This window comes from Podarcis vaucheri (genome assembly GCF_965113315.1).
Source record: "Podarcis vaucheri genome assembly, chromosome: 14".
In the NCBI taxonomy this organism is placed as follows: Eukaryota; Metazoa; Chordata; class Lepidosauria; order Squamata; family Lacertidae; genus Podarcis; species Podarcis vaucheri.
Window position 1 is genome coordinate 31,386,004 of NC_138752.1, and position 27,621 is coordinate 31,413,624.

A 27,621-nucleotide genomic window follows, 5' to 3' on the forward strand; every position below is an offset into this window, starting at 1 on the left:
TTCAGGTGAGACAGTCCCTTGAGGACTGCGTGATTTGTAAAAAGGAAGTCCCAATTTCAACACCCCAGGGGCATCTCCCATTAACAAGGCTCTCTTTGACTGAGGTTCCCAGAGAGTGGCTGCCAGTTAGGTTATACTGCATTAGATGGCCTCATAGTTACTTTATTATTTGTTTATAAGATTGATTTAGAGGTTCCTTTTATACAATACAGAGTCTCAAAGATGCTCAACGAAATAAAAGTACAACACACAAAAGCAATTTAAAGCTATAGTTAAGTAATATAGTGAAGGTGTGAGCCATCGCCAATATTTTGTCTGGAAATTTCTATTAATTGTAAATTAAAAGCAACGTGTCCTATCAGTATTGTAACTCAAGGCCAAGAAGCTACATTGGGAGGGATATAAATCTAGCCAAATTTCAAGGAAATGACTAGTTGGAAAATAGAAAGCTACCTTTTACTGAGTCTGACCATTGGTCTATCTAGGTCAGTATTGTTTATACTGACTGGCAGCAATGGTTGTCCAGGGATTCAGGCAGGGGACACCCGGAGATGCCACTGGGGATTGAACCCATGACCTTCTGTATGCAAAGCAGATGCTGCCTACCTCTGGGTGATATCCTTTGACCTGAGAGCCATTTCAAAAGTCTGCTCTGAATCAAGATCTGTCAGGCCGTTTCTGCTGACCCCAAAAAGGGCAATCCCTGTATGAAGAAAGCTCAGAATAGGCCTGCCCTAATCCTAGGAAGCCAGAAGAATTTAAATAGTGGTAGTGTTTATTTATGAACAACAGAAGAAACAAAAACTCATAGCAGCTAGGACTTGCTATATAGGCCAAACTAAGGCCATGTTCACATGATACATTTAAAGCACTATGATACCACTTTAAACAGTTATGGCTTCTTCCCCCAAATAATTCTGGGAGCTGTAGCTTGTTATGGGTGCTAAGAGTTGTTAGGAGGCCCCTTGTCCCCTCACAGAACTACAGTTCCCAGAGTTTCCTGTGAAGAGGATTCCACTGGGAATTGTAGCCCTGGGAGGGGAACGGGGTCTCTTCGCCCCTCTAAGCATCCTTGACAAACTATAGCTCCTAGAATTGTTTGGGGGAAGCCATGACTGTTTGAAGCGGTATCAAAGTGCTTTAAATATATGGTCTTGATGTGACCTACGTTTCTTATTATTTTCCCAAGGGGCTGTAATAATAATAATAATAATAATAATAATAATAATAATAATAATAATAATTTATTTATACCCCGCCCATCTGGCTGGGCCTCCCCAGCCACTCTGGGCGGCTTCCATAAAAACCAAAAATACAATAAACCAAAAATACAATAGAGGGAATCTCACACTCCCAGAGAGGGCAAGTTTCTTTTACAGCCTGGGCCGGCAGGGCACTAATGCCAGCCCAATCTCTCCTTCTCTGGTTAGATCAGGTAAAAGATGTTTTATTTATTTATTCCATTTATACACTATCTTTCCCCCGAAGGAACTCAAGGTAGTATATACATGGTTCTCCCCTCTCCCCATTTGATCTACACCACAACCTTGTGAAGTAGGCTAATCAGAGGCAGCGACTGGCCCAAGGTTATGCATCTGAGAGTGAGGATTACGAAGCCTTGTCTCCTAGGTCCAGGTGCTGTAACTGTTATACCACACTGGCTAACCATGCTACTAACCATGGCAGCCACATGCAACCATTTGAGGGAACTCCCCTCCCCAAACTTAATTAATCACCCTATCATTTGTTGCCGTGGTGAATTATCTGTGCCAAACCGAAACAGAAACAGTGCGTTGTTGGCTCTCAGGAAGATATAACCGATACGCTTGCAATTAATTAGTTGGTAAAGGGTGTGGCAATTTCTCCTTGCAGATAATTCCCGAGGAGCACGCTCAGTGTGTAGAACGTTCTAGAATTTCAGTTTGGCCTAGGATTACGGCAGGTTTGGGGGTGCAGAGGGGCTGTGGGCATATCTGCCCGCACTGTGGCATCTCATGAAAGTGGGGGTAGTGGAGGCTTAAAATCCAGATTGCTGCTGGCCCGTCTGGGTTGTGTTGAACAGAGCTGTGACATGCCCCTTCGTGGCTCCTGTTCCTCCCTAGCAGGGATGGCGCTCCACCGGACCCAGAAGCTGAACCTCTTGCGGCTGTTGGTGCTTCTCACTGTGGTGCTGGCAGCCATCAAGTATTTCTTCAGGGACAGGTGAGTATCTTTTGGACAGGCATTGCTGTCTTGCAAGGTGGGAGTGGTGAGCCTGCGGCCCTCCCTAGATGTTGCCGGACCCCAAACTTCCATCATCTCTGACCATTGGGCCTGCTGGCTACTGGGAGCTGGAGTTGGCCAACATACCAGGGATGGCCACAGGGTCCCCCATCCCTGTTAGTCTTCCAAGGTCCCATAAATGGGGCTGGCTCAAAGCTCTTTTGCAGCCATGGGTGGAAATCAATGTTTGCCTATTGCTCTGGGGCTGTTTCAAGATTGTGGGGTACAGCTGCCTTCCCCAACCCAGTCCCCTCCAAATGTTCTGGACTATAATTCCCATCAGCCAGCACAGTTGCAGGATTTCTTTACTTGTTTAAATACTTATATGGTGCCGGGGCTTTGTTTATTTTAAAATATTTATAGGCTGCACTTTTCCTAAGAATACAGAGAGGTGGTATATAACATATGAGATTATAGTAACTTTGATTAAGACAAGAGTTAAAGCATCAGAAAGAGCATAGTTAAAAACTCCCATAAAAGATGTAGTTCAAAATGGCCGTGCTGGCTGGAACCCATGGGAGTTGTAGTCCAAAATGGCTGTTTGTCAGGAGCAGGTCAGCAGTAAAACACCCAGTGCCAGAAAAGTTAACTCTTTGTTTGAAGAAACCAAAACAGCTCAGGCCTAGTGATCCCAGCAACTCTTCCCAGTAGCAGTGGCGTAGTGTGGGGGGTGCAGGGGGGGCCGGCCGCACCGGGCGCAACATCTGGGGGGTAGGGTTAGGGGGCGCAAATTCACGGGTTAGGGGGCGCAAATCCACGGGTTAGGGGGGCACAAATCCACGGGTTAGGGGGCGCAAATTACTTGCCTTGCCCCGGGTGCTGACAACCCACGCTATGCCACTGCCCAGTAGGTCTTGCCCTAGTGAGGCTGTTGCAAGGACTGAAGGTCCCTGCCTTCCCACTGCTCTCTAAGACTCCTTCCCTGAGTCCTTTCCAAGCAACCTGGTGGAGGGGACCTGGCCACAGCAGGAGGGGGAGACCCCATGGCTTCTTCAGCAGCCTAGCTCATCTCTGGCTCCAGCTTCCTCTCCTGCCGCTGAGTCTGGACTACCCTCTTCCCCAGCCTCTCCCTGCTCCCTAAACCCTGTTGCCTCTTCAGCTTCCAGCACCTCCTCCTCCCAGTCTGCCTCTTCTTCTCCCTTGAACCACTTATCATCGCCATCCCACTACCAATCCCCTAGCTCTGAACCTTCTTCCCCTGGGGGTTCCCCCAGATGGTGCCTCCCACCACTTCTCTGCACCTAGCCAGTCCATGACACCGTGCTGGTTGGGGCTGATGGGAGTTGTAGTCCAAAACATGTGGAGGTCCCGAGGTTGGGGAAGGGCCTGCTCTTGACATTATGGGGAGGAGGGAACTCAGTTCCACATTTGCCAGCAGCTGCACCTTAACCGTGTTGCCGGTCTTCTACTCTCTTCCACGCACACAGCTTCTCCCTGAATCAATACAAGGGATCCAGCCAGGAGAGCAGCTTTTGGGGCAAGGCCGGCGACCTCAAGCACTCCGCAGAGTCTCAGGGCCAGTCCTTGGGTATCCCAGATGTCAAGGTTGTGGCAGCCGCTGCCCCTGCGAGGCAGGACGCCAAGAAAAAGGCCCTCCAGGATTTCAGCTTGATGCAGTTGCGACTGGTCCATCTGGACCTCAAGGGAGCGGCTCCAAAAGTATCCTACCTGGAGCAGGTGAGGAGGCCCACCTTGAGCAGGGCTTGTACACCAGGTGAATCCTGGTGCTGGAGAAATTATTATAGAGAGTGAAAACTGAAATGTGTGTAAAGAGGTCTGAGCAAGTGATGGTTGGAATGTGAAGGTTGTGTTTGCAAGAGAGAAGGGCAGGATGACAGGTATGCAGGAAGTATTGATCTAACTAGTAGAAGGAAGTATTGTGATATAGGGACACAATTGCCCTTTTGTTTCCCTTTCCTTCTAAGTGCTTGTGTTGTTTTCATATCTAGTGCACCACTCTGCACTATTTGCTGTTTGTGTTGTACCAGCTTTGCAACACCTAAATAAATGTCCTGTTTTGCTGACTTCTTGACTGGCCATCCAGGTGGAACCTAGAGGGTATTGTACTCCAATATTTCCCCAACACTGGAAGAGGGGAGGGGAAGGGAGAGACGGGGATAAAGTTGCTTGATGCCACATCTTGAGCAGCAGACATTAACGGGTGATGAGGTTTCCTCCAGTGCTTGAACACAAACTGCTTCCTCTGGAAGGCTTTTTAAGTGAACTCCTCCCCCCCCCCTTCTTTCCAGAGAAAGCAAATTAAATACAAACCACTTTCTCTGCAGAGGGGAGAATGCTGAAGGTGTGGTCCCACTATGAACCACATGCTTGGTACTGAAAAGACGTCTTCACAGGAGGTTGCTGTAATTTACTGGCCAGAAGTTATACCAACTGTGTTTGAACTTAGACAGGTGTCAGTCATCTGACATCATTATCATCTCTGGTGATTGACACGGGAGTGGTCCCTCCCACCTGTCAAATGTGGTCTGCAGGGAGATTAGGAACTGGCCCATGGCCTGATCCAGTTAGCACCTGTCAAAACTAGAACCTGGGAGACCAGAGTTCAAATCCCCACTCAGTCATGAAGTTCACTGGATGACCTTGGGCCAGTCACTGCCTCTCAACCTAAACTACCTCATTGGAGGGGTGTGTGTGTGTGTGTTTCACCATTATCTTATTTTGTATACATTGTCCTTAACAGAACTGTGCACTTTAGCTGCATTATCTCACATGGAAAGATTTTTAACCAGGCACTTACAAATCTTCTAATCAAACAAATAAACCAGTGAGTGACAGCCATGCTGGCTGGAGCTGCTGAAAGTCATGCTGGCTGTGGCTGATGGAACTTTTAGCTCAAAACATTTGGAGGGCACCAAGTTGGGGAAAACTGCCTTGGATGCTTGCACTACTGAGCTTAGCAATGGTTCCCACGAACCAGGATTGGGCAGTTTGACTACAACTCCCATAATCCCTGAGCACTAGCCTTGCTGGTTGATGGGAGTGGCAGCCCAATAAGATCTGGAGGTCCACAGTTTCCCTGCTTCTGATTTAAGAGAGACCTATTAGTGGATTGAAGCCCAGATGGGACATCCTTTGTTTCTCTCCTTCTGCCTCCTCTCTGGAGCCAAATCTAAGAGCAGAAGAAGAGCCTTGGAACTGGATCAGACCAAAGGGGACCTATCTAACCCCACATCCTGTTCTCACAGGGGTCAACCAGATGCCCTCAAGGGAAGCCCACAAAGCAGGATCTGAGAGTAATAGTGTTCCCCCATTCTTGTTCACCACTTTAGGGTTCCATTAGGAATCATAAGAAACTAAGAAAAGCCCTGAGTCTGCATCAGTCCCAAAGGGGGGGGGGGCATCTAATTCTGTTCTCGCAGTGCCTGGCCAGATGCCCCAAAGGGAAGAAGCCCAGATGAGTCAAACAGCTCTCTCATTCCAAGGCACAATGCCTCCAACAGTGGAGGAGAGAATATATCCATCAGGGTTAGTAGCCAATGATCGTTTTCTCCACAAATTTGTGCAGGTTCCTTTTAATGCCATTTGAGGTGGTGGCCCTCAGTGCCAGTTCTGCCAGTTAGTGTGCTTTGCCACATTGCAATTGCACCCATATGGCAACTGGATGGTACATCTCACATGTTCTTCCCTTCAGATCTTCCCGCTTTTCTCCAAGCTGGGTGCCAACGGCATCCTGATCGAATACGAAGACATGTTTCCTTTCAAGGGAGACCTCGAGATCCTCAAGTCTCCGTACGCTTACAGGTAAGAGGTCTGCCTCAGTCGCTACTGGCCTGCTGTGTGTGTTTGGTTGGTGCCATACAGTTTTGAGGGCATCCAGGCCAAGACCTGACCCTGTGCACCAGAGAGGTGGCGCTCCTTGGATTGGGGTCTCTATCCCATTTCATTGCCTCATGGCAGGACCAGCTCTGTGTGGTTTGACTTATTGGAAGCGGCCTCCCTTTCTGCTCCTACCCGCCAGCTCAACAAGGTCTCTGGGATGCTGGCAGCTTGTGGCTGACTGGTGCTCTTGTCTCCTGACAGCGAAGAAGACATTGAGAAAATCCAGGAGTTGGCAGCGCTCAACAAACTGGAGCTGATCCCTTTAGTGCAGACCTTTGGCCACGTAGAGGTAGGAGAACCCCCTTCTTCATTCCAGCATTGCTTGTCTTTGGTTGCCTTTCTGGTAGATCTATGACCTGGTCTCTCCCCTTCCCCCACCCTGCCTTTGGTGTCCATGCATACCATGCTGACCGAGGCTAATGGAAGCTGTAGTCCAAAAACAGGGCTGTACTAGCTGGGAATCATGGGAGTTGTAGTCGAAAGCATGCCTATCCTAGCTAGGGCTGATGGAAGCTGTAGTCCAGGGTTTCCCAAACTTGGGTCTCTAGCAGTTTTCGGACTACAATTCCCATCATCCCTGACCACTAGGGATGATGGGAGTTGTAGTCCAACAACAGTTTGGGAAACCCTGAGCTAGGGGAAGGCAGACTATTGACAGCTGCTTTTCGCCTGTGTGTTTTGTAACCTTAATGGCTGTGTCGTTTTAAAATTGTACTCCCCCCACCCCATATTTTCTTCTGCTGCTGCTGCTGCCTCCCGTCCCCTCCAATAGAATCTTGACCAATCTTGCTCAGGGAGGGCTAGTCTTTCCTTGGATTGCCTTCAAGGAAGAAGGGTGTAACTGTTCAGAGTGATGCAGCCTTCATATCTGGTTAGGCCAGTTCTTGCCCAGGGAGCTGGACTCCAGTTGTGCCGCTGAGCAAACAATGGCTACTTGTTCTGATTTGTTAAAGTTGGAGAAACTGGTTCTCTTGACCTGGGCGAGCCAGCAGGGTGGGGTGGATTCTGCACAGAGCAGAATCTTTAATAGCAGTCGGATAGACAAATTAAAGATGTGAAGGAGTGTTTCTTTTTGCATGGAGAGAAAATTATGGAGGCAGCTAGGACTGCTGAATCTCGTGAGTATCAGGTTGTTTTTGCAGGGATGCACAGAATTGCAAAGAAGGAAGGGATCCCAAGTGTCATCTAGTCCAACCCTCTGCAATGGAAGAATCACAGCTAAATTGGCTGCAGGAAGGGCCATAGGAAAGTGGGAGAACAGCTGCCCAGCATGCAGAAGGTCCCAGGTTCAAACCCCAGCAAGTCTGTGTGGGGCTGGGAATGTCCTCTGCCTGAAACTCTGGAGGGTCACTGCCAGATGGTGTAGGCAATTCTGAGTTCGAAGGACCTAGATAAGACTTGTACTGCTTGCCAACCTGTGTTACAGTTGCCCCCAGGAGAGGAGCTGCAAGACGTTTTCTTAACACAGAAACTGCAGTTAGTATTTTCTACAGTGGTACCTTGGGTTACATATGCTTCAGGTTACATATGCTTCAGGTTACAGACTCCGCTAACCCAAAAATATTACCTCAGGTTAAGAACTTTGCTTCAGGATGAGAACAGAAATCGTGCTCTGGCGGCGCAGCAGCAGCAGGAGGCCCCATTAGCTAAAGTGGTGCTTCAGGTTAATAACAGTTTTAGGTTAAGAACGGACCTCTGGAACGAATTACGTACTTAACCTGAGGTACCACTGTATTTGCTGGACTGCCATGAAGGACTTCCTGTTAGTATATTTTTGGGAGCAGGCGAGTTAAATGGTTCAGTGTGGACTAGTCACTTGCGAAGATGCAATAGATGGTCTGTGCCAGTGGTTCTGAAAAGGGGTGGTTGGATTACTTAGGGAGGGCACTAAGAGGCATGGGGCAGCAGGGTGGGGTTTTTTGTGGGCCTCTCCAAGTGCATTATTTACCATTGCCCAGGCTAGAACCTAGAGCAAAACAACTTCCCTGCTTGGTATTTAAAGTTTTATTGCTCTTATCACTTTCAAAGTGTTTACTATTCTGAGTTGTCACAAGTCACAGGACAGCCAAGTATTGGGAATAGCTATTGATTTTCTTATGAATTAGTTACCATATATATCTGTGGTAGGTGAACGTTTGTGCGTGTTTAATAAGTAGTTATATATTAACATTTTATGCTATGTATTTCCTTATGTTTTCGTTAGGAAGAAGACATAAAAAATTTTTGTGTGCAATGTCTGGTATCACTGGATCGAGTTGATCAATTTTGTTGAATTAAAGAAAGTAGTTTTAATTGGATTTTGAACCAATGTACAATTAATTGCTACTGTTTTGAATTTTATCTTATTAGATTTTATTATTGCTTTTGATGCTGTACCCTGCCCTGGGACATTAGGGTAAAGGGTGGGTACCATAATTACGGTAATTTAACAACAACAATGAATGAATGAATGAATGAATGAGCCATTTTCCTTAGTGGGTCATGCAATCCATTAGTCAGAATAATGCTTTTTATAGGGTAGGGGGCACTGAGGATGAGTTTACAGAACCATGGGGGCTGTGGCCCAAAAAAATTTGGGCACCCCGATCTGTGCTGTCCCCCTAGGCCTTCCCCTTTCCCCATTCATGCCCCAGCTTCCTCTCCTCCTTTCTCCTGCAGTTCATCCTGAAGCATGACAAATACCGGCACCTCCGGGAGGTGGAGCGCTTCCCCAACAGCTTCAACCCCCACGTCCAGGAAACAATGACCGTCGTGAAGTCTGTGCTGACCCAAGTCCTGAGCAAGCACCCACAGGCCAACTGGGTGCATATTGGGGCAGATGAGGTAAAGGAGCTGGATGAAGTTGGGGGGGGGGAGGTTAGATAAGGCGGACAAGGTCTGTTCCTCAATGGTAGAACCCCATCCTGCATGATAAGTACTTAGCTAACTGAAGTCATTCACAAAACAGTTGTTGATAGCACAGTCATCCTGGCATTGGCACCAGAGTCCTTGAGCTCTGCTCAAGCCTCTCTCTTGCCTTTGAACAAAAGGTAGAATTCATATCTGTTGCTTCGCCTGTTTTGACTCTGGCCCTGCCCTCCACTGGCATGTGGCCCTCAGATGGCTATCCAGAAAAGACTCCACGTGGGTTCAAATATGGCCCCCCGACCACTGCTTTAGGAGCAGAGAATGTTGGTGTTTTCCCTGGTGGCACCAGGCTGGAACGGACTGCCTGGGCAGGTGGAGGTCTCTCCTTCATTGGAGGTTTTTAAACAGAGCTTGGATGGACATCTGTCAGGGATTCTTTAGCAGCAATTCCAGAACAGCAGGGGGTTGGATTAGATGACCCCTGGGATCCCTTCCGACTCTTATGATTCTAGGATTGCTCCCAGCAAATGGCCCCCTTCCTTGCCAGCATGCCAGGCAGGTTCTTGACTTGTGAGTCTGCCATGTTCCTCCTGGTACCAGCCTTGGCCCTGACGTTCGTACCTGGCTCCTCCTGCACCTTCCATTACCACCTGCCCTCCTTTCTCCTTCTGTCCCTCCAGGTCTTCCATCTAGGGGAAGGGATGGACTCTAAGAACTGGATGAGTCGCAACGCCGGCAACATGGGCAAGATGTACCTGAACCACATCCGGGAGGTGGTCAGCTTCATCACTGGCCAGTGGGGTCTGCATACCCTCCTCTGGGATGATATGCTGCGGAAAGTTGACATGGCAGCCATTCAAGGTCCGTGATGCTTGTCTGGTTACTCCAGACTTTGCCACCCTGGGTTTCTTAGGGAACAGGAACAGGAACAGGAGCAGGATTTTATTTTAGTTCTAAAGACTTTATTGCGTAACAGCCAGCAAAGAACCAAGTGGTGACTTGCTATTATAGACCCATAATGGATGCTTAGATATTACCTTGGAACAGAAAAATCTTCTATTTAAAACCTACAACTGGATACACAAAATTGTTTTTTTGTGATGGCGGTTGTGTCTCTAGCAGCGATCAGCTGAGCTGCCTTTATTTCATTTGTTTATTATCCCAGTTCTAAGTTGTTAATAAAACCGTGGCTTAACACCACATATGAATCCTACCCAGCAGCATAACTATGGTTTGTTTACTGCCAATAAACCTTAGTTTCTTGATGGACACAAACCTTGGTTTGTTTAAACTGTGGTTTGGCATTATGTGTGAACCATCTAGGCCTTTCTGGACTACAGCTCCCATCAGCCCCAGCCAGCATGACTGCTGGTCAAGGAATATGGGAGTTTTGAGTCCTTCAACATTCCTGCAGTAGATGTCTGGGCACAAGGGACTAGGCTTAGGAAATTAGGGCTATGGGTCTGAGGACAGCAGTGAAGAGCAGCAGGATAGAGGGGAGAGAAGGGAGACGGGAAGAGAGAGTGGGCAGAGAGGAGATGTACATGTGTCCTGGGGCCACAAAGTCGTGGAAGAAGAAAGTTCATAAGCTGGTGTGAAAGAGCCAGCCAAATCTTTGGCTGCAAGGCTCTAGTCCTTAATGTCTTGTGGCTGAGGTTGTTGAATCTAGGGTGGGAGCAGCAGCACCTCCTCTCCACCTTCTTATTTTGTTTGTCGATTTAAATTTTTTCAGACTCTGGCATTGCCAAACTTGCTTCTCCTGTATTGTGGTTTTACGCCCCGGACTTTGATACGCAGCAAATAGGTTTGTGGGGGTTATTTGTTCATTTTTATTAAATAATGTATATCTTGCCTTTCTATTAAAAAAAACAACACGTTTTCATGGCAGCTTACAAATGGAACATTAAAATACAAGAGGGAAAGCAACAAAAGGAAACTGGCGAAATTGGCAGATAAATTTAGAATTAAAAGGCGGGCTAAAGAAACCAGGTGTTAGATGAACCTTCCCAGGAAGAGAATTTCATAGCCAGGGAGCCACCATCAAAAGGCCCTCTCCCTGCTATAACCTATCTCACTTCAGATAGTTGGGGGCTGGTCTTGGAGGAGGCGATCCCTTCAGGTATGGAAAGACTGGCAGGGAATAAAGGAGTGGGGACACCAGGATGTTTTTGTAGAACATGGACAATTCTTATACATATATATCACATGTGAGAGTCAGCGTGGTGTAGTGGTTAGAGTGTTGGACAAGGACCTGGGAGACCAGGGTTCAAATCCCCACATTGCTATGAATGAGGCTCCCTGGGTGACCTTGGGCCAGTCACTAACTTGCCTCACACGATTGTAAAATGGGGAAGTCTGTATGCCACCATGAGCTCCCAGGAGGAAAAGTGGAATATAAATGTAATGAATAAACATACAAACACCCTCCCCCCCCCAAAAAAAAATAAAAGCCATGGCAGCATGCTAGGAATAGAACAAAATCAGCTCCCTCAATCAATAGCCCAGCTGGTAGAGCATGAGACTCTTATTCTCAGGCTCTTATTCAAGCCCCACATTGGGCAAAGAATTCCTGCATTGCAAGCGTTTGGAATAGATGACCCTCATGATCGCTTCTAACCCTACAATTCCATGATTTTGTGATCAAGGCTGGGGTGGAGGGAGGTAAGTCTATCCCTGGCACTGAAAGATGGCACAGCAGACCTAACCCGTCAATGTCTTCTGTGCATCCAGGGCGATCCTTCCTCATCTGTCTTCTCCCCTGCCTCCTAGGAAAATACATTGCCAAGTATGCAGAGTGTGGCTTCAAGACCATCTGGTTTGCCAGTGCCTTCAAGGGCACAACGGGCCCTGCTCAGGCTTGGACACCCTTAAACAACCACCTGCAGAATCACCTGAGGTGGCTGAAGGTCATCCAGTCCATGTCGAAGACGCCCTCCATCCGGTTCCAGGGCATCGTCCTCACTGGGTGGCAAAGGCAAGTCCAGGGAGGGAGCTCTGCCATGGGGTGGGAGGGACCTCAGGCCCTCCAGGCATCTGTGTCTGGCCCTGTTGACTCTCCCTGGGCCACACCTTGTCTGTAGGACACAGCCGCTCTCTCACCTGTCTTCCTCCACTGGCCCTCCTTGAGTGCTTTTGCTTTGCTGGAATACATCCTTGAACCCTGATAGGTCAACATTCGCAGCACACATTTAAAGCTCTGTTGGTAGAGCATGAGACTCTTAATCTCAGGGTTGTGGGTTCGAGCCCCACATTGGGCAAAATATTCCTGCATTGCAGGGGGTTGGACTAGATGACCCTCGTGGTCCCTTCCAGTTCTTCAGTTCTGCGATTCTATGATTTTATGATCTACAGTGGTACCTCTGGATGCGAACGGGATCCGTTCCTGAGCCCCATTCGCATCCTGAAGCGAACGCAACTGGCGTCCGCGTGTCTGCGCAGGTCGCAATTTGCCACTTCCGCACATGCGTGTGACGTCATTTTGAGTGTCTGCGCATGCACGAGTGGTGCAGACACTCAAAATGACACACTCCATTATTTCTGGGTCGCCGCGGAGCGCAACCCGAAGCTACTTCAACCCAAGGTGTGACTGTAAGTTCAAGTCATGGCTCCCCCCCCCAAAGGATTCTGGGAGCTGTAGTTTGTTAAGGGTGCTGAAAGTTGATGGGAGACCCCTCTAATTCCCCTCGCAGAACTACAATTCCAAGTGATTTAACAATCAACCCCCCCCCTCACTAATAACTCTAATTCCCCACATCCAGGGCCTATGTATTACTATTTAGTGGGGAAGGGGAGGCACTCTGTTCATGTTCAGAGGCAAGTTGTTTATTCCAACAGGGAGCTGCTTCATACTGAGCCAGACCTTCAGGGTTTCTCTTCCAGCCCTACTGGGAGTTTCCAGGTATTGAATCTGGCACCTTCTTATAGAATGGCTTTCTCAGAGAATCATAGAGCTGGAAGGGACTCTATGATTATAATCTAGTCCAACCCCCTGCAAATCTAGTCCTTAGGGGCCCTTAGGGGATCAAACTTGCAACTTCGCCATTGTCAGCACCACTTCTGCTTTCAAAGCAGTTGCTCTACCACTTCCCTATAGTCCTTCCCTTTAAAATACAGTAGGATTCCAGTCTACATTGTTCTGAATATAGGACTGGCTTAAATAATAACACAGGAAGTTGCCTTATATCAAGTCAGACCCTTGGTCCCTCTAGCTTGGTATTGCCTACACTGACTGGCAGCAGGTTTCCAGGTGGGGGTCTTTCCCAGCCCTACCTGGAGATGTCAGGGACTCCATCTGGGGCCTTCCGCATGCAAGGCAGGTACTCTACCACTGAACTACAACCCGTCTCAGAGAATCCTGAGCTACCAAAGGAATAGAGGCTGTTGTTTCTGTGAGCTTTCTCAGAGAATCCTGAGCTACCAAAGGAATAGAGGCTGTTGTTTCTGTGAGCTTTCTGTGGACTCCCAATGAAATGTGGCACCAGGAGGGTTGTGGTGATAAATAATGGGGGGCTCCCACCCAAAAGGTATCGACTGGCCTCTCTCCTCTCCCTTTGCAGGTATGATCACTATTCAGCTCTGTGTGAGCTCCTGCCTGTGGGGATCCCTTCGCTGGCTGTGTGTCTGCAGACTTTGGTGAATGGTGAGGGGACCTGGCTGGGGAGCTGTGCAGCGGGAGGGGGTGTCTGTAGGAAAGGCAGGACGATGGGTGGAGTATAAGTGTTGCAGTCACATCTCACGCGCATTTAACTTGTGTGATTTCAACCGCGCGTGTGTGGTTGAAGGCAGACTGGCCGAAACTGCGCAGATTAAATCTAAGCAACGGGTTGGGTTTATTTGGCTCAGAAATAGCTTTTCAGCTCTCTCCCTTGCTTGGGGGGGGGGCGGGGGTAAGTCCCAGTCAGCATGCCTGCTCTTGCTAGATCTCACAGGGTCATCTGAGTTCCTGCGAGATCTTCCACAAGCATCTCTAGCGTTCCAGAGCCAGTGCACTGAGCGGGCCTTGCCCCCCAAGCAAGGCAGAGAACTTAACAGCTTTTTTTGCATGAGGTCTGCTTGGGGTTAAAGGTAAAGGGACCCCTAACCATTAGGTCCAGTCGTGGCCGACTGGGGTTGCGGCGCTCATCTCGCTTTATTGGCTGAGGGAGCCGGCGTACAGCTTCCGGGTCAAGTGGCCAGCATGACTAAGCCGCTTCTGGCGAACCAGAGCAGCGCACGGAAACGCCGTTTACCTTCCCGCCGGAGTGGTACCTATTTATCTACTTGCACTTTGAGGTGCTTTCGAACTGCTAGGTTGGCAGGAGCAGGGACTGAGCAACGGGAGCTCTGCCCGTCGCAGGGATTCAAACTGCTGACCTTCTGATCGGCAAGTCCTAGGCTCTGTGGTTTAACCCACATCGCCACCCACGTACCTGGCACAAAAGAGCTTTTAAGCTCTCTGCCTTGCTTGCTAGGCAAAGCTCTGGAAGTATGGGGGATTCTCTCTCTTTCCCCTCACTTATTAGCTGTGTGGGCAGCTCCAACATTTGGGGTTTTCACTATTTTTGTGTATATGCAGAACCCTTGGCACCAAACCCCTGTGTAAGATTTGATTGCAATGTATTAAGTGTCTCTCGCTCCTTCCTTTGCCTTTAATCTCATTGCCAACCAGCTAGTCTTGGACCAGCAGTGGAGCAGCATAGTCTTCTTTTCTTGCCCATAAGTCACAGAGGAACAGCAGCTTAAAGTTCCCATTCACATCACCCAGTTTAGAACCCCAAGTTGCTCTGCATGGAAGCACTTGCTTCAATGGAAACTCAGCTGGGCAAAATATCCACTAACACATCCCCTCTCCCGCACCCCAAATTCTCTTGCCACAGGGGGATTTACAGAAGCTACCAAGAAGAAGGTTCTGTCCATGCTTGGCTTCGAGAACATGCAGTTGGAGAAGAGCATATGGTGTGTAGGGGGTTGAATGGGGCAGGGATGTCACCTGGTGATGGGGGGGGCATTTTTCGAGTGGTTGAGTGGTCATTCTTGTACCAAGCAGTTGCTGGGATACTTGTGGATAGCCAGTGAAGCTGAACGTTGGACGATTCAGGCCAGGTAAAAGGAAGGACTTCTCCACACAGCATGTAGTTAAACTGTGGAACTCACTCCCACAGGAGGCAGTGATAGCTGTTAACCTAGATCAGGGGTCGGCAACCCACGGCTCCGGAGCCGCATGTGACTCTTTTACACCTTTGCCGCGGTTCCGGGGCGGATACTAGCGAGGGGAGGAGGCGCATTGTGCACCCCGACACTCCCCACTGTGGCTGGCGCTGTACTGGCTGTGACGTCGCATGGGGGCGGTGCGTGCGTTAGTCACGCACCGTCCCTACGTCACCTGCCCGCCCGCCGGCGCGCTACATTGTAAGGGGCATGAACGCTGGTCACTGCATTGAAAGGGGGCATGTACGCTGGTCACTGTTTTGAAGGGGAGTGAAGAACACACACACACACAAAAAGGTAACTTGTTAATTTAACGTTTATTTCTATGAGGAGGAGTAATTCTGAGGGGTCAAACAAAGAAATAATAAAAAAGTGACAAAAAAGTTATTTTATAATGATGAGTTTTGCGGCTCCCAGTTTTTTTTTCTTTGGAAACGGGTCCAAGTGGCTCTTTTTGTCTTAAAGGTTGCAGACCCCTGACCTAGATGGCTTTAAACAGGGGTGGACTTTGGTAATATGGCGCTTTGAGCAGAGACCAAATCCCCCCCCCCAATATTTCTTATTTTCACAATAATTTATTTTAGTACAGTTGCTTTTAAAATGGATGTTTTTGGGAGGTACCCATATACAGTAAATATAGGTCTTACTATTAATCATCATCATCATCATTTCTTAAATCTGGCACAGCTTTAAAAGAGGATTGGACAAATTCATGCAGGCAGAGACTATTAACGGCTAGCAGCCAAGATTGCTATACTCTGCCTCCACATTTGAAGACAGCAATGCTTATGAGTACCATTTGCTGGAAACCAGAGGGGAGAATACTCCTGTGCTTGAATCCTGCTTGCTGGTTTCCCACTGAAGCATCTGGTTGGCCACAATGAGAACAGGATGTTGGACTGGATGGGCCACTGGTTTGCTCCAGCAGGCTCTTCTAATGTTCTTATGTGAGCAAGTGCGTAGAGATTTAGCTGGGGGTGAGCTGGCAGCCATTTGTACACATCTAACTCAGCATCTGTGGTGCTTCAACATTTCTCTCCCCCCCCCCCGCCCTTCCTGTGTTTTTCATTAGTGATGGCAATGGGGCATTTCCAGGTTCTGATATCTACCGTATGGTGGAACAGGTCACGGGGCAGCTAAGAGACTCCGTTATAAAAGTCCTGGAAGAAGAGAGGTAAGGAGATCTGGAATGGTGGCAGGGAGGCTCTGCAGACATGTGTGTGTGTGTGCATGTCAGGATGAAACCAAAGTTCCTTCCACTGCCTTAAAATAATAAATAAATCTAAACGTATCTATTTAACAAAATCTACATGTCCCTTGATTATAATAAAACTTCAAAATAGCTTACGTAAAAGAAAAATAATCAATGAACGACAGTCTAAAAAGCAGGTATTTAAAAAGCATTGAAACCAACAACAAGCAACAATAATCTAAAAATGGATTAAGACACATGTGACTTTTGCCAGGATCGCTTTGCTTAAACAAAGAAAATAATGTTTAAGTAGGTAGTGGAAAGCACATGTAAAGCATAGGACTTTCCCCCAAAGAATCCTGGGAACTGTACATTACCCCTCACAGCACCCTTATCAAACTACAGTTCCCAAGATTCCTTGGAAGAAACCATGCACTTTAAATGTACAGGGAGGCTGTGATGCAAGGCATCTTTCTCCTTAAATTTGCCCCCCCCCCAACAGTGCTGGTCTAAATGGAAAGTGTGTGTGTGGGGGGGGTTACAGCGCCTGTGTTGCAAGTAGTTTGGGGACAGAAAACCTTTTGGGATGGCATGATATAGCATTCCTTACCTTCACAAACGACCTTTTCAGAATTGTCCCATAGCCAACCTGTGTTCTATCCCGCCTTACAAATGAGGTGGATGTTCATTGGCGCTCCCAAGTTGACAACAAAAACTAGGAAATCTGTCTGCTGTCCAGGATTCTTGTTTACTGAAGCAGGATGCGGAGGGAGCTGACAGCAGGAGAAGGCGGTTGGAAAATGGGGAGAACGGAAGAACACAACATTTGCTCAAAATCACAACAGTGTGTGCTCATGGGGGATAAAGCAGCTATCCGTGGCTACTAGCCACGACGGCTGTGTTCTACCTCCACTAGTGGAGACAGGATGCTTCACAATACCAGGTACCAGGAATTGCAGGAGGGCAGAGGGCTGCTGTGCTCAGGACTTGCTTGTGGGTTTCCGCAAAGAGGCATCTCATTGGCCTCTGGGGCTAAATGAGCTGGCACTTCATCCAGCAGGACTATTCTTAACATTATTATTTTTTAAAAAGTAATTTTTATTAGTTTTCAAATTACTATGGAAACACAGAGACAAGTAAACAAGAACAAAAAAATCCATAGTAACTCCAGCTAACAGCAGGGCATTCGAAACCTAAACATGTTAAATAATAACACCCAGTCTAAAATAACGGCAGTCGTATTTCTTTAGACAGCGTGGGGAGAGAAACCCGTAACCCTGAAACTTAACTATATGAAATAAAATCCCACCGTATGGAATAGAAGTGATCAGGATCTTCCTGTCCCTTAGAGACCCAGAACTTATGTGGCATTTCTTCTGCAATAACTAAATTCAATATATTTTTGTACTCTTAATGAGATAGGTTTTAAAAATGATTTCCACTGTTGTGCTGTAGAGTTCCTGGCAGCTGCCAGCATCCATGTCAAAAGATCCTTTTGGCAAAATGTCTTTGTAGTTCACATATTTCATTAGGGATAAATGGAGATAATTTTGAAAGTGTGTTTAAATAACCTTTGATATCTCCTGATAAGTTTCATTGTGGAATGAAGCAAGGGTATTCACATCATAGATTGTTGGGGGGAGTCCCTTTGTCCCCACAACCTCTCCAACAGTTCCATGATGTATTAGAAGAAATATGGGAACATTGAACAGGCGTCTTACGTTCGTAACTGTTTTTAGCCTTAATTTTAAGGTTCGCCCTAATTAATTACTTTCCCTTACGGCTGCTGCATACCTGCACGGCCCCTTAAATAAAAAGAGCTGCAGATAAGGAAAGTAATAGTCCTACTCTATTCTGCCTTGGTGAGACCCCACCTGGAGTGCTGTGTCCAGTTCTGGGCACCACAGTTTAAGAAGAATATTGACAAGCAGGAACCGTCTGCAGAGGAGGGTGACCGAGATGCTCAAGGGTCTGGAAGCCAAGCCTTGTTTATGTGGAACAGTTGAGGGAATTGGGGATGTTTTGTCTGGAGGAGAGAAGACCGAGAGGTAATATCACAGCCATCTTCAGATATCTAAAGGGTGGTCCCATGGAAGATGGAGAATTGGCTTCCAGTACGTTTCCGAGCACAATTCAAAGTGTTGGTGCTGACCTTTAAAGCCCTAAACGGCCTCAGTCCAGTATATCTGAAGGAGCGTCTCCACCCCCGTCGTTCTGCCCGGACATGGAGGTCCAGTGCTGAGGGCCTTCTGGCGGTTCCCTCACTGCAAGAAGCCAAGTTACAGGGAACCGGGCAGAGGGCCTTCTCGGTGGTGGCACCCGCCCTGTGGAACGTCCTCCCATCAGATGTCAAAGAGAAGAACAACTACCGGACTTTTAGAAGACATCTGAAGGCAGCCTTCTTTAGGGAAGATTTTAATGTTTAACACATTACTGTATTTTAATACTTTGTTGGAAGCCTCCCAGAGTGGCTGGGGAAACCCAGCCAGATGGGCGGGGTATAAATAATAAATTATTATTATTATAATCTTGCTTTCTGCTGCTCTGGAGGGTAGGACCTGAACCAGTGGATTTAAATGGCAAGAAAGAAGATGCCGACTAAACAATAGGAAGAGCTTTTTGACTGTAAGAGCTGTTTTGACAGTGGTTGGATGTTCATCTGTCAGGGATTCTGGAGCTAGGAGTCCTGCATTGCAAGGAGTTGGACTAGATGCCCCTTGAGGTCCCTTCCAACTATGCAGTTCTTCTTAATCCTCTGGATGCGATTTTAGGGTGTGTAGGACACAGCAGGAGCTGTGGAATATCCTGCTGGGTTGAGGGAAGAGAGGAAGCAGAGCCTGTGTTACCCAGAGCTCCTGTTCTAAATATAAAAGGAAGCAAACAAACCTTTAAAACAATCAGTTAGCTTCCTTTCCTGGAACAAGCTGTCTCAGCCTTCACACACTGCTGTTTGCTTTGCTTCTTAAGTTGTACCTATTTATACATATCGATAGTACAATTACAATGTAATAACATTCTAGTTCTGAAACTGACAATTAAAAGTCCGTACTGGCAGTCCGATCCCCGGGAATGTTTATATGGAAGGCAGGCTGAGACCCTTCTTGCCCTGGATTGCAGGCCTTCTTTAGACATTGGCCAGAGTCAACAGAAGATGATCTGAAACTGTTTTGCTAGCCTTCCAGCCAGAGAAGAACAGGAAATTTTAAGTTGAGCCACTAAGCTGCAGGAAAAGCTGGGCAACAAAGATCAGGATAGAAGTTCAGGGAAGAGTTGTAAATCAAGCATCCCCAAAGGTGAGAAGAGGGTAGCAGTGCAGCATTCAGGTTCAAAGATGCAAAGCTTCAAACTCAACCTCTTTTAGAATATAGGTCAGCAAAACAAACCAGATAATGCAACTGGCTAAGATAAATGGATAGACATTGCTTTGGGAGCTGTGCAATTGCACTTCGGTGGAATAGCACAACTACCGCATGTGTTCAGACTCCAAGTCAGTAGCCACACACACACAAGGAGGGTGCTAAAATGGTGGTGAGAAGCACCTCTCAAGAGAGGGGTGTGTGTGTCAAAAGGGGGGTGTTGCAACACTGTCTCACCCTCTTTGTGAGCAGAACATAGAGAGATGTAAAGGTAAAGGGACCCCTGACCATTAGGTCCAGTTGTGGCTGACTCTGGGGTTGTGGCACTCATCTCGCTTTATTGGCCGAGGGAGCCGGCGTACAGCTTCCGGGTCATGTGGCCAGCATGACTAAGCTGCTTCTGGCAAACCAGAGCAGCGCATGGAAACACCGTTTACCTTCCCGCCGGAGCGGTACCTATTTATCTACTTGCACTTTGACGTGCTTTCGAACTGCTAGGTTGGCAGGAGCAGGGACCGAGCAACAGGAGCTCACCCCGTTGTGGGGATTTGAACCACCAACCTTCAGATCAGCAAATCCTAGGCTGTGGTTTAACCCATAGCGCCATCTGCATCCCTAGAGGGATGTACAGCCCCCCCAAAAAGTGGTGCATACCCTTAAGTGCAGACTAGGGTGGTCCAACGTGTGGCCCTTGAAGCCTTTTGGGTGGCCCTCAGCAACATTTGACGACCACCCCAACCCTCACGGTGCCTTCCCAAAGCTGGTAGGTGAGGCACATTCCCAAAGCCTAGTTAGTGCTTTCCCAGATTTGGGAAGGAGGTGGGGAGAACTTTAGGATGTTGCCAGAGCTTTATGCCTCCTTCCCAAAGCCCAGCATCTTGCATACCTTTGGGAAGGCAGTACAAAGACTGTGTGTGTGTGTCAAATTTTGGCCTTGGTCCCTCCCCCCCTTTGCTGAGCCCTTTGTCTGGAAGCACCTCAACAGCCATGTGGACCCGCTGTTTTAATTCTGCTTCCAGGGACTGCAGAAAATTAGACAAGGAAACTGCCTTAGTCTGACCAATTGGTCAGTCTAGCACAGTACTGTTGGCAGTTGCTCTGCCGCTAAGCTGTGGCACTTTCCTTGTTTTGCTTTTAGCCTTAATGTATCAGCAACCCACATTTCTCACCCCCAGAAGAAATAGTGTTAGGTAAAGACATCCGCCATCTTGAAAACACTCCCCTCCTCATACGGGGAGAAACTAAATTGGACCAGTAATAAAGGGAATTTTGGCTGCTGTTTAAAGGATGCATTTTTTGTGTCCCTGATGCTGCTGAGTTAGGAATCATGGAAGTTTCATTGCCTGAGTCATAGAATCATACAGTTAGAAGGGACTAACTTGAGGATAATCTAGTCCAACCCCCTGCAACGTTGGAATATGCAGCTGTTCCTTATGGGGATCAAAACTACAGCCTTGGCATTATTGGCACCACTCTCTAGCCAACTGAGCTATCGTAGCTTTGAGTGTTTTGATGCAATTGCCTGGTCGGTCTTCGTTTGGCTGCTTAATGGGGTTTCTCTTTCTTTCTTCTCTCCCTGTGCACGACAGCTCTGTCAAGGGATGGTTCAGTCCTTACCATCGGAAGCACCAGTTTGGAAACCCTCGTAACCTGGAGAGCTTTGGTAGCAAAGTTCTCAAGTGAGTGAGCACACACACCCTGCAAGTGATTGAGGGGTGGGGTGGGAAGGCAAGGGGGTTGGGGCTCAGTCCTCTATTTATTTATTTATTATTTATTTACTTACTGCATTTATATCCTCCCTTTTCCTCCAAGGAGCGCAAGGTGGCATATGTGCTTTCCCTGCCTCCCCATTTTAGTCCTCACAACAAACCTGTGATGTAGGTTAGGCTGAGAGTGAGTGACAGTCCCAAGGTCACTTAGTAAGCCTCATGGCTGAGTGTAGATTTGAACCCTGGTCTCTTCCAGGTCCTAGTCCAACACTAGCCACCACACTATATAAACTGAGACCTCTTGATTAGGAACAGGCAAATCTGTCAATCACAGTTTCTCTCAGTTTCTCATTTATCTGGGTCCAGTTTCCACATCAGTTCACGAATTCTTTTTCTTTTAATGTCCCCATGAAAATCCACCAGTGTTTCGGTGCAAATTTCATCTAAAATACACTTAATACATTTCTGTATGTTATTTTCAGTAATTATATGCCTTTTTATGCACACTTTACCCTAGTTAGTACATGCACATTTTTGTACATGTTACTTGACTGGAGAACTACATTGCTAAATTCAGAAAAGCAAACATTGCAAAGGATGGTCATGCTTCTGTCCGCATGTAGTTACAGGAAGTGAGAATTAGGAAGAGTCACCTTTCTATGTGAACTGAGTCAAATTCCTTCGCCATTCCTAACTATTGAGTACCAGCTGGGAAGTTGTGTGTGTTTTATGAGTACATGGTTATTTGCCATTGCAAACGGACAGGAAGGGACATTGCATTCTAGGTCAGCCTTTGCCAACCTGGTGCCCTCCAAATGTCTTTGACTACAACTCCCATCAGCCCCAACTGGTGCAGATGGTATGGATGCTGGTCCAAATCTTCGAGAGGGCAGATGTTTGGCAAAAGGTTGTTTTTTTGCAGCTGAACTTGGACATTTTTCACAATAATCTTTATATAGAGGATGCTAGGTAATGCACTGAGCATTGTCTTCTGTAGCTGTTTTACATAAAACACACATAAATGCTGCTCCAAAGGTAGTTTCTTACCATGGCCATTAGGGCTGGAAGTTTTCAACTTCGTAATATATCACCAGCTAAATATCACAATATATTGATATATCACGATGTCTGAAATAAGGATGGAGCTATGAAGAAGCATTGGCTGGCTTCACTGTCATTCCCACATTGTGATTTTTGTACAGCACACACATACATCATGATTCACTATATATTGCCAGGATATATATATATATCTCACCCAGCCCTAGTGGCTATCCAGAAAGGCAGAAGGAAGAGCACTAAGCCTTAACTCTGTAAAAGCAATACTACCCAGAGCCAAAGCAATCAATTCTGAATTGCTTTTTGATGATCTGTATTAATACAGGGATATAGCCTAGAAAGTCTCAAGGAATGGAGAGTTAACGTATCAGTCAAAGAAGCTCTCTCATACACAGAAAAACTCTGCCTGCCATTTAGATGCTGAGTGGACTGAACATGTGAAGATGACCCATTTGCCCATCTAGCTCAGCCCTCTCCTTTGTCTGGGGGGCAGCAGCATCTATCCATGGCATCTGGGGAGGGGGTACCGCCCCATCCACATGCTTCCTGGTTCAGTGGTACCTCGGGTTACAGACACTTCAGGTTACAGACTCCGCTAACCCAGAAATAGTACCTCAGGTTAAGAACTTTGCTTCAGGATGAGAACAGAAATCGTGCTCCGGCAGCAGCAGGAGGCCCCATTAGCTAAAGTGGTGGTTCAGGTTAAGAACAGTTTCAGGTTAAGAACGGATCTCCAGAACGAATTAAGTTCTTAACCAGAGGTACCACTGTATTGGAAATCTTTAACTGAAGAGGTCAGCTGGGAGTTGAACCCGGTGCCCTTCCCTTGCCAAGCCTTTGCGCATTGTGCCACACGTTCCCCGGGGGGGGGGCATTCCACGCCACCATCCTTCCTTACTGACTCTCTTGGGCTCTTTCCCCCCACCCCAGAGTCCACGAGGACTGGGAGAACTTCGTCCAGAGCTTCCGCTCCCGCATGGAGAGCATCTACTTCCCAGACACGGTGGAGGAATGGATGGAGGAGAACGTCAACCCCTACCTGGACCGGTTGCGCGAGTTTGTCCGGGACTTTAGGGAAGTCATCCGCCTCAACGCCCGGCCCAAGGCCCTGTAGCGGAGTGCCCCCACCCCATCGCCAGCCCAGAAGTGGGTGTCCGATTCAGTTGCTCCACTGTTGTGTTGTCTTTTAACTTGGAAGGAGTGTGCAGGCCAGAGGAGAGGGGTCTTGTGCCTTGCCCTTCGGCCATCAAAGCAGAGGCTCAGTGGGCAGAGTTTGGAGGCTCTTTACAGCCAGTCTCCACCAGGCTTCCTTCTCTCACCCCCTTGGAAGATGGAATTAGGGCTGAGCCAAAACGCCCCAGTCCCCCACCCACTGGGAAAAGCAGTGGGAGCAGCGGCTTCCCCATTTCCCCCCTCTTCCTTTTACTTTTCACTGCTGTAAGTGGTGGACAGTGATGTGGTCTCCCCTCCCTCTGCAAAATGACACTTTCCTTCTTCCTTTTAATTCCTGCTGCTTTAAGTTCTGCCAGAGGCCCAGTGGCTGCCGTTTTGCACCACATTGCCCCCCTTCCCCTGGGAATGTCACTATGCCATGGCATGACATCTCACTCTCATGGGGTACGTGCTGGGGGTTGGCAATAGGCTGGTGGCCGCTTTCTCAACAGCCCCTGCCTCACTTTCTTTTCCTTTCTTTTAAATGCTCGGTTAGCCATCCCTCCACCTTCAGCTCTCCTCCCTCCTGGAATGACTCTTAACCCCCTGCAATGCTGCCCCATGGAAATGACCAGATCTGGGATAGCCAACGTAGTGGTGCCCTTCAGATGTGGCTGGACTCTCTCCATAAGTCCCAGGAGTTGAGGATGGAGGGATTTGGAGTCTTTAACGACATCCTGAGGCCTCTGTATTGGCTGCCATATTTGCATCAGGGATTCTTCATCCACCTTGCAAATCTCCCATTTCCACCTGGGGGGGGGGGGCGTGGAATCAAAAGGAAGCGTTTGGAGCAGCTCCAACCAGGATAGTGGAGTTTTTTCTCCTGGGGGAGTGGGTGACATTGGGGGGCAAACTTTACCAAAACGCCTGTTTGAAGAGGCAGTCCTGAAGGGGGTGGGTGAGCTGAAGCATCAGTCATCCTTCATATGCCCCCTCCTCCAAGTCTGCTGATGTGGCTGCTTCTTCCTCCATTGATCCCTTTAGCCTCTTGGTTGACGTCACACTGGTAGCATGGTGCAGCAGTGAGAGTAGGCAGGTTAGGCTTGGAGGTGTCAGTTGCCAACATCTAGCCTAAAAAGCACAATCCCAAGTCAGCAAAAGTTAGGAACATCATCATTAGCTGTGAACTCCCTCCCTCCCTTCCTTCCTCCCTTCCTCCTTATATCTCTCTTTCTGCATGAGAGGAAATCCCTCTGTTTACCACAACAGCTGTTATTGGGCTGGATCCTTAGCCCCATATAGAATAGAGCCGTTGAGATCAATGGGCTTAAATGATTTCAGTGGGCCAGCTCTAAGTATGGCTATGCCACGGCCCAACCTTTTGCAAAGAGTCCCTGCAGAAACTCATCCCCTCGCCTTCACGACCTCTAAGGCAGACTCTCCCAACCTGATGTTGTTGGACCACAACCTCCCTAACCCTCTGGCTGGGGCTGGTGGGATTCGTAGTTCAAAACATTTGGAGCTCCCCAGATTGGAAGGAGGATGTGCTAGTGGGGTGGGGAGGAGTCTTGCCTTCTTTCGCAGCCAAAAAGAAACATTGGAGGCTCTCTGAAAGCAGCTGACCTGTTGCAGGCAGGAAACCTTTCCTTCTGGGGCCCCCAAAAAGTGAGCCTCCATGCCATTGCATCCCTGCATCCTTTGCTAGTCATGGCCAGGCAGCAGAGCTTCCGAACAGGCCGCTTTGGAACAAAGCAAGCTGGCTTGGGTTTCATATGAATGTGGCTTTTAAAAAATGTCCGGCTCTTGGCCTGGTTCCAGGTTCTCAGCGCAGTAGAACAAACAGCCAAAAGCTGCCTGTTTTTTTTAAATCTGAAATGCTGGTGGGTCTTTGGCACCTGCTCGTCTTGGACCAGTTGTGATGGATGTATCTTGAACGCCCCCTGCTGCTGCTCTGGAGCCTCCCTGGGGTTGAGTTTGTTTTGATTGGAAGATTTCTGAAAAGTTCTATTCCCCCCCCCCTTCCTCCTTCCTCCTTCCATTCAGAGGCAGAGAATCAGCTGGTGAAACTTCCTTGTTCCTACAATATCTGAAAATCAACCCCTCTCCTTTTGTGCTTTCTGCCTGGTGCTTCTTCTGCCTCTCTATCAGTTCCACCTGCTTGATCACTCACCCTGTTTGGGCTGCTCACGTCACTCATTTCTCCTAAATTCAGGCTGCCTTCTGGATAAAAGGTCCCCATTTCTCTCCCCCTTCTGTGGATTCTGCTGCTCTGGTATTGCTCCGGTGACTGACAGCTGTTGCCCCTCCCAGAAGGCGTGATCTCGGTCATTGGTGGATCTGGTTTGGTTGGGGATCTCCAAGTTGCATTGCTGTTTGGGTTTTTGGTTTTTTTTTTGTACAGAACAGATTGCTTCTGTAATGTGGATGACAAAGACGATGGTAATAATAAAGTATTTTTTTAAAGAAGTGGTCCTCTGTATGCCAGTGTTTGTGCTAAATAGACATGGGGGCCGATATTGGGATATCTTTTCAAGGTTCGTATTCTGATGTTGGCTAGAAAAAAGGACATTAAAGAAAAAGTTTTTATTTTATATAAGATTATTTATATACTGCTTTTGCGGGGATCTTGTTTGTTCACCTATTTATTTAAACATGACCATGTCCAAAAAATACGACTGGTCTAAATGTCTAATGAGTCCATTAGTAGTATGAGCTATCTTTTTTGCTATTATTAATCTTTTTGTTTCTAATTAGTGACATACAGTACATATAGAGAGAGGTAAAAAGAAAACATTTTGTTTGAAAATGAACTTAAAGGAACAAACTGAATGAAAATTCAGAGATTTTCACACTGTGGTCCGGGTGCTGGAGCTAATGGGAGTTGTGATCCAAAACTTCTGGAGGGCATCAGCTTGTTGGTGGCTACACTATGGAATATTTATTTTTATTTTTTTAATAAAATTTTTATTGGTTTTTCACAATTTATATAAACACAAACAATACACAATACAAACAAACAAACACATAAACAAACATGTATAATTTCAAATCCTTTTTTCTTAAACCTTACTTCACCAACTTCCCCATACCTCCCCTTTCTGCATCCCAATTTCCAAATTTGTTTCAGCAAATCCTCCCCCTTGGGTTTATCTAATTTTCCCTTGTTCTTTTCTTTTACTTAATCTTTTACAGCTGTAGTCCCCTTTTTTCTATAACCTCAACATTTTAGCACTCATTAATTTTACAATATTTCTTAAGATAAATTTTGAATTTCTTCCAATCTTCTTCCGCCGTCTCTTTTCCCTGGTCTTGGATTCTGCCAGTCATTTCAGCCAGTCCCATATAGTCTATCACCTTCATCTGCCATTCTTCCAGAGTGGGTAGATCCTGTGTCTTCCAATACTTTGCGATGAGAATTCTTGCTGCTGTAGTAGCATACATAAAAAGTCCTGTCTTTCTTTGGCACCAATTGGCCGACAATGCCCAAGAGAAAGGCTTCTGGTTCACTATGGAATATTTAAGTCACTGAGGAGATAGGTCCTTGTCTAGCTATGTTGCTTTTGGTTTGGGCTTTTTCGTTTTATTTTAGTTTTCAAACTAATCTAATGATAGATAACTTGTGGAGATCACCCACCCAAATATTCAAAAACTGCAACCCTGTTTTTTGGGGGGGTTGCCCCATTTTGCTCTATTCCCAAACTGGTAGCCACCCAAGCTAGATGCTGTTATAAAAATAGAGTCAATGTCCCATTATGGATTCATTTGGGCTCTTACTCTGGGACAAGAAACAGCAAATGAGAGAGAAAGGTGGTCTCCAGACTCACTATTTTTCAGGAGAGATTCAAGCACATTCTGGGGAGAGATGTAGGTTTGTGCTATTTAAGTTAATTTGACAGCCTGGTTGACAAATCCACACTGAAAAAAACAAAGACTTTTTGCAGTTTGGGAGGTGTTAGGGAAACACATTGCAAAGTGCAGGATGAACAAATGAGGAATGGGAAGATAGGTAAACACCCTG

At 47.3% G+C, this 27,621-nt stretch overlaps 1 protein-coding gene across 1 annotated transcript; it reads left to right on the forward strand.

The window, feature by feature from the left end:
• The first annotated feature begins 1,509 nt into the window (after window positions 1–1,509).
• On the forward strand, window positions 1,510–26,069 carry LOC309518862 (hexosaminidase D-like). The gene is made up of 13 exons (XM_082199416.1): window positions 1,510–2,202; window positions 3,690–3,939; window positions 5,915–6,024; window positions 6,304–6,391; window positions 8,761–8,925; window positions 9,630–9,810; window positions 10,682–10,753; window positions 11,719–11,923; window positions 13,506–13,588; window positions 14,805–14,883; window positions 16,208–16,309; window positions 21,273–21,362; window positions 23,382–26,069. The coding sequence occupies exons 1-13, from the start codon at window positions 2,072–2,074 to the stop codon at window positions 23,563–23,565; spliced, it is 1,740 nt and encodes a 579-aa protein (XP_082055542.1). The 5' UTR covers window positions 1,510–2,071; the 3' UTR covers window positions 23,566–26,069.
• The last annotated feature ends 1,552 nt before the right edge of the window (window positions 26,070–27,621 follow it).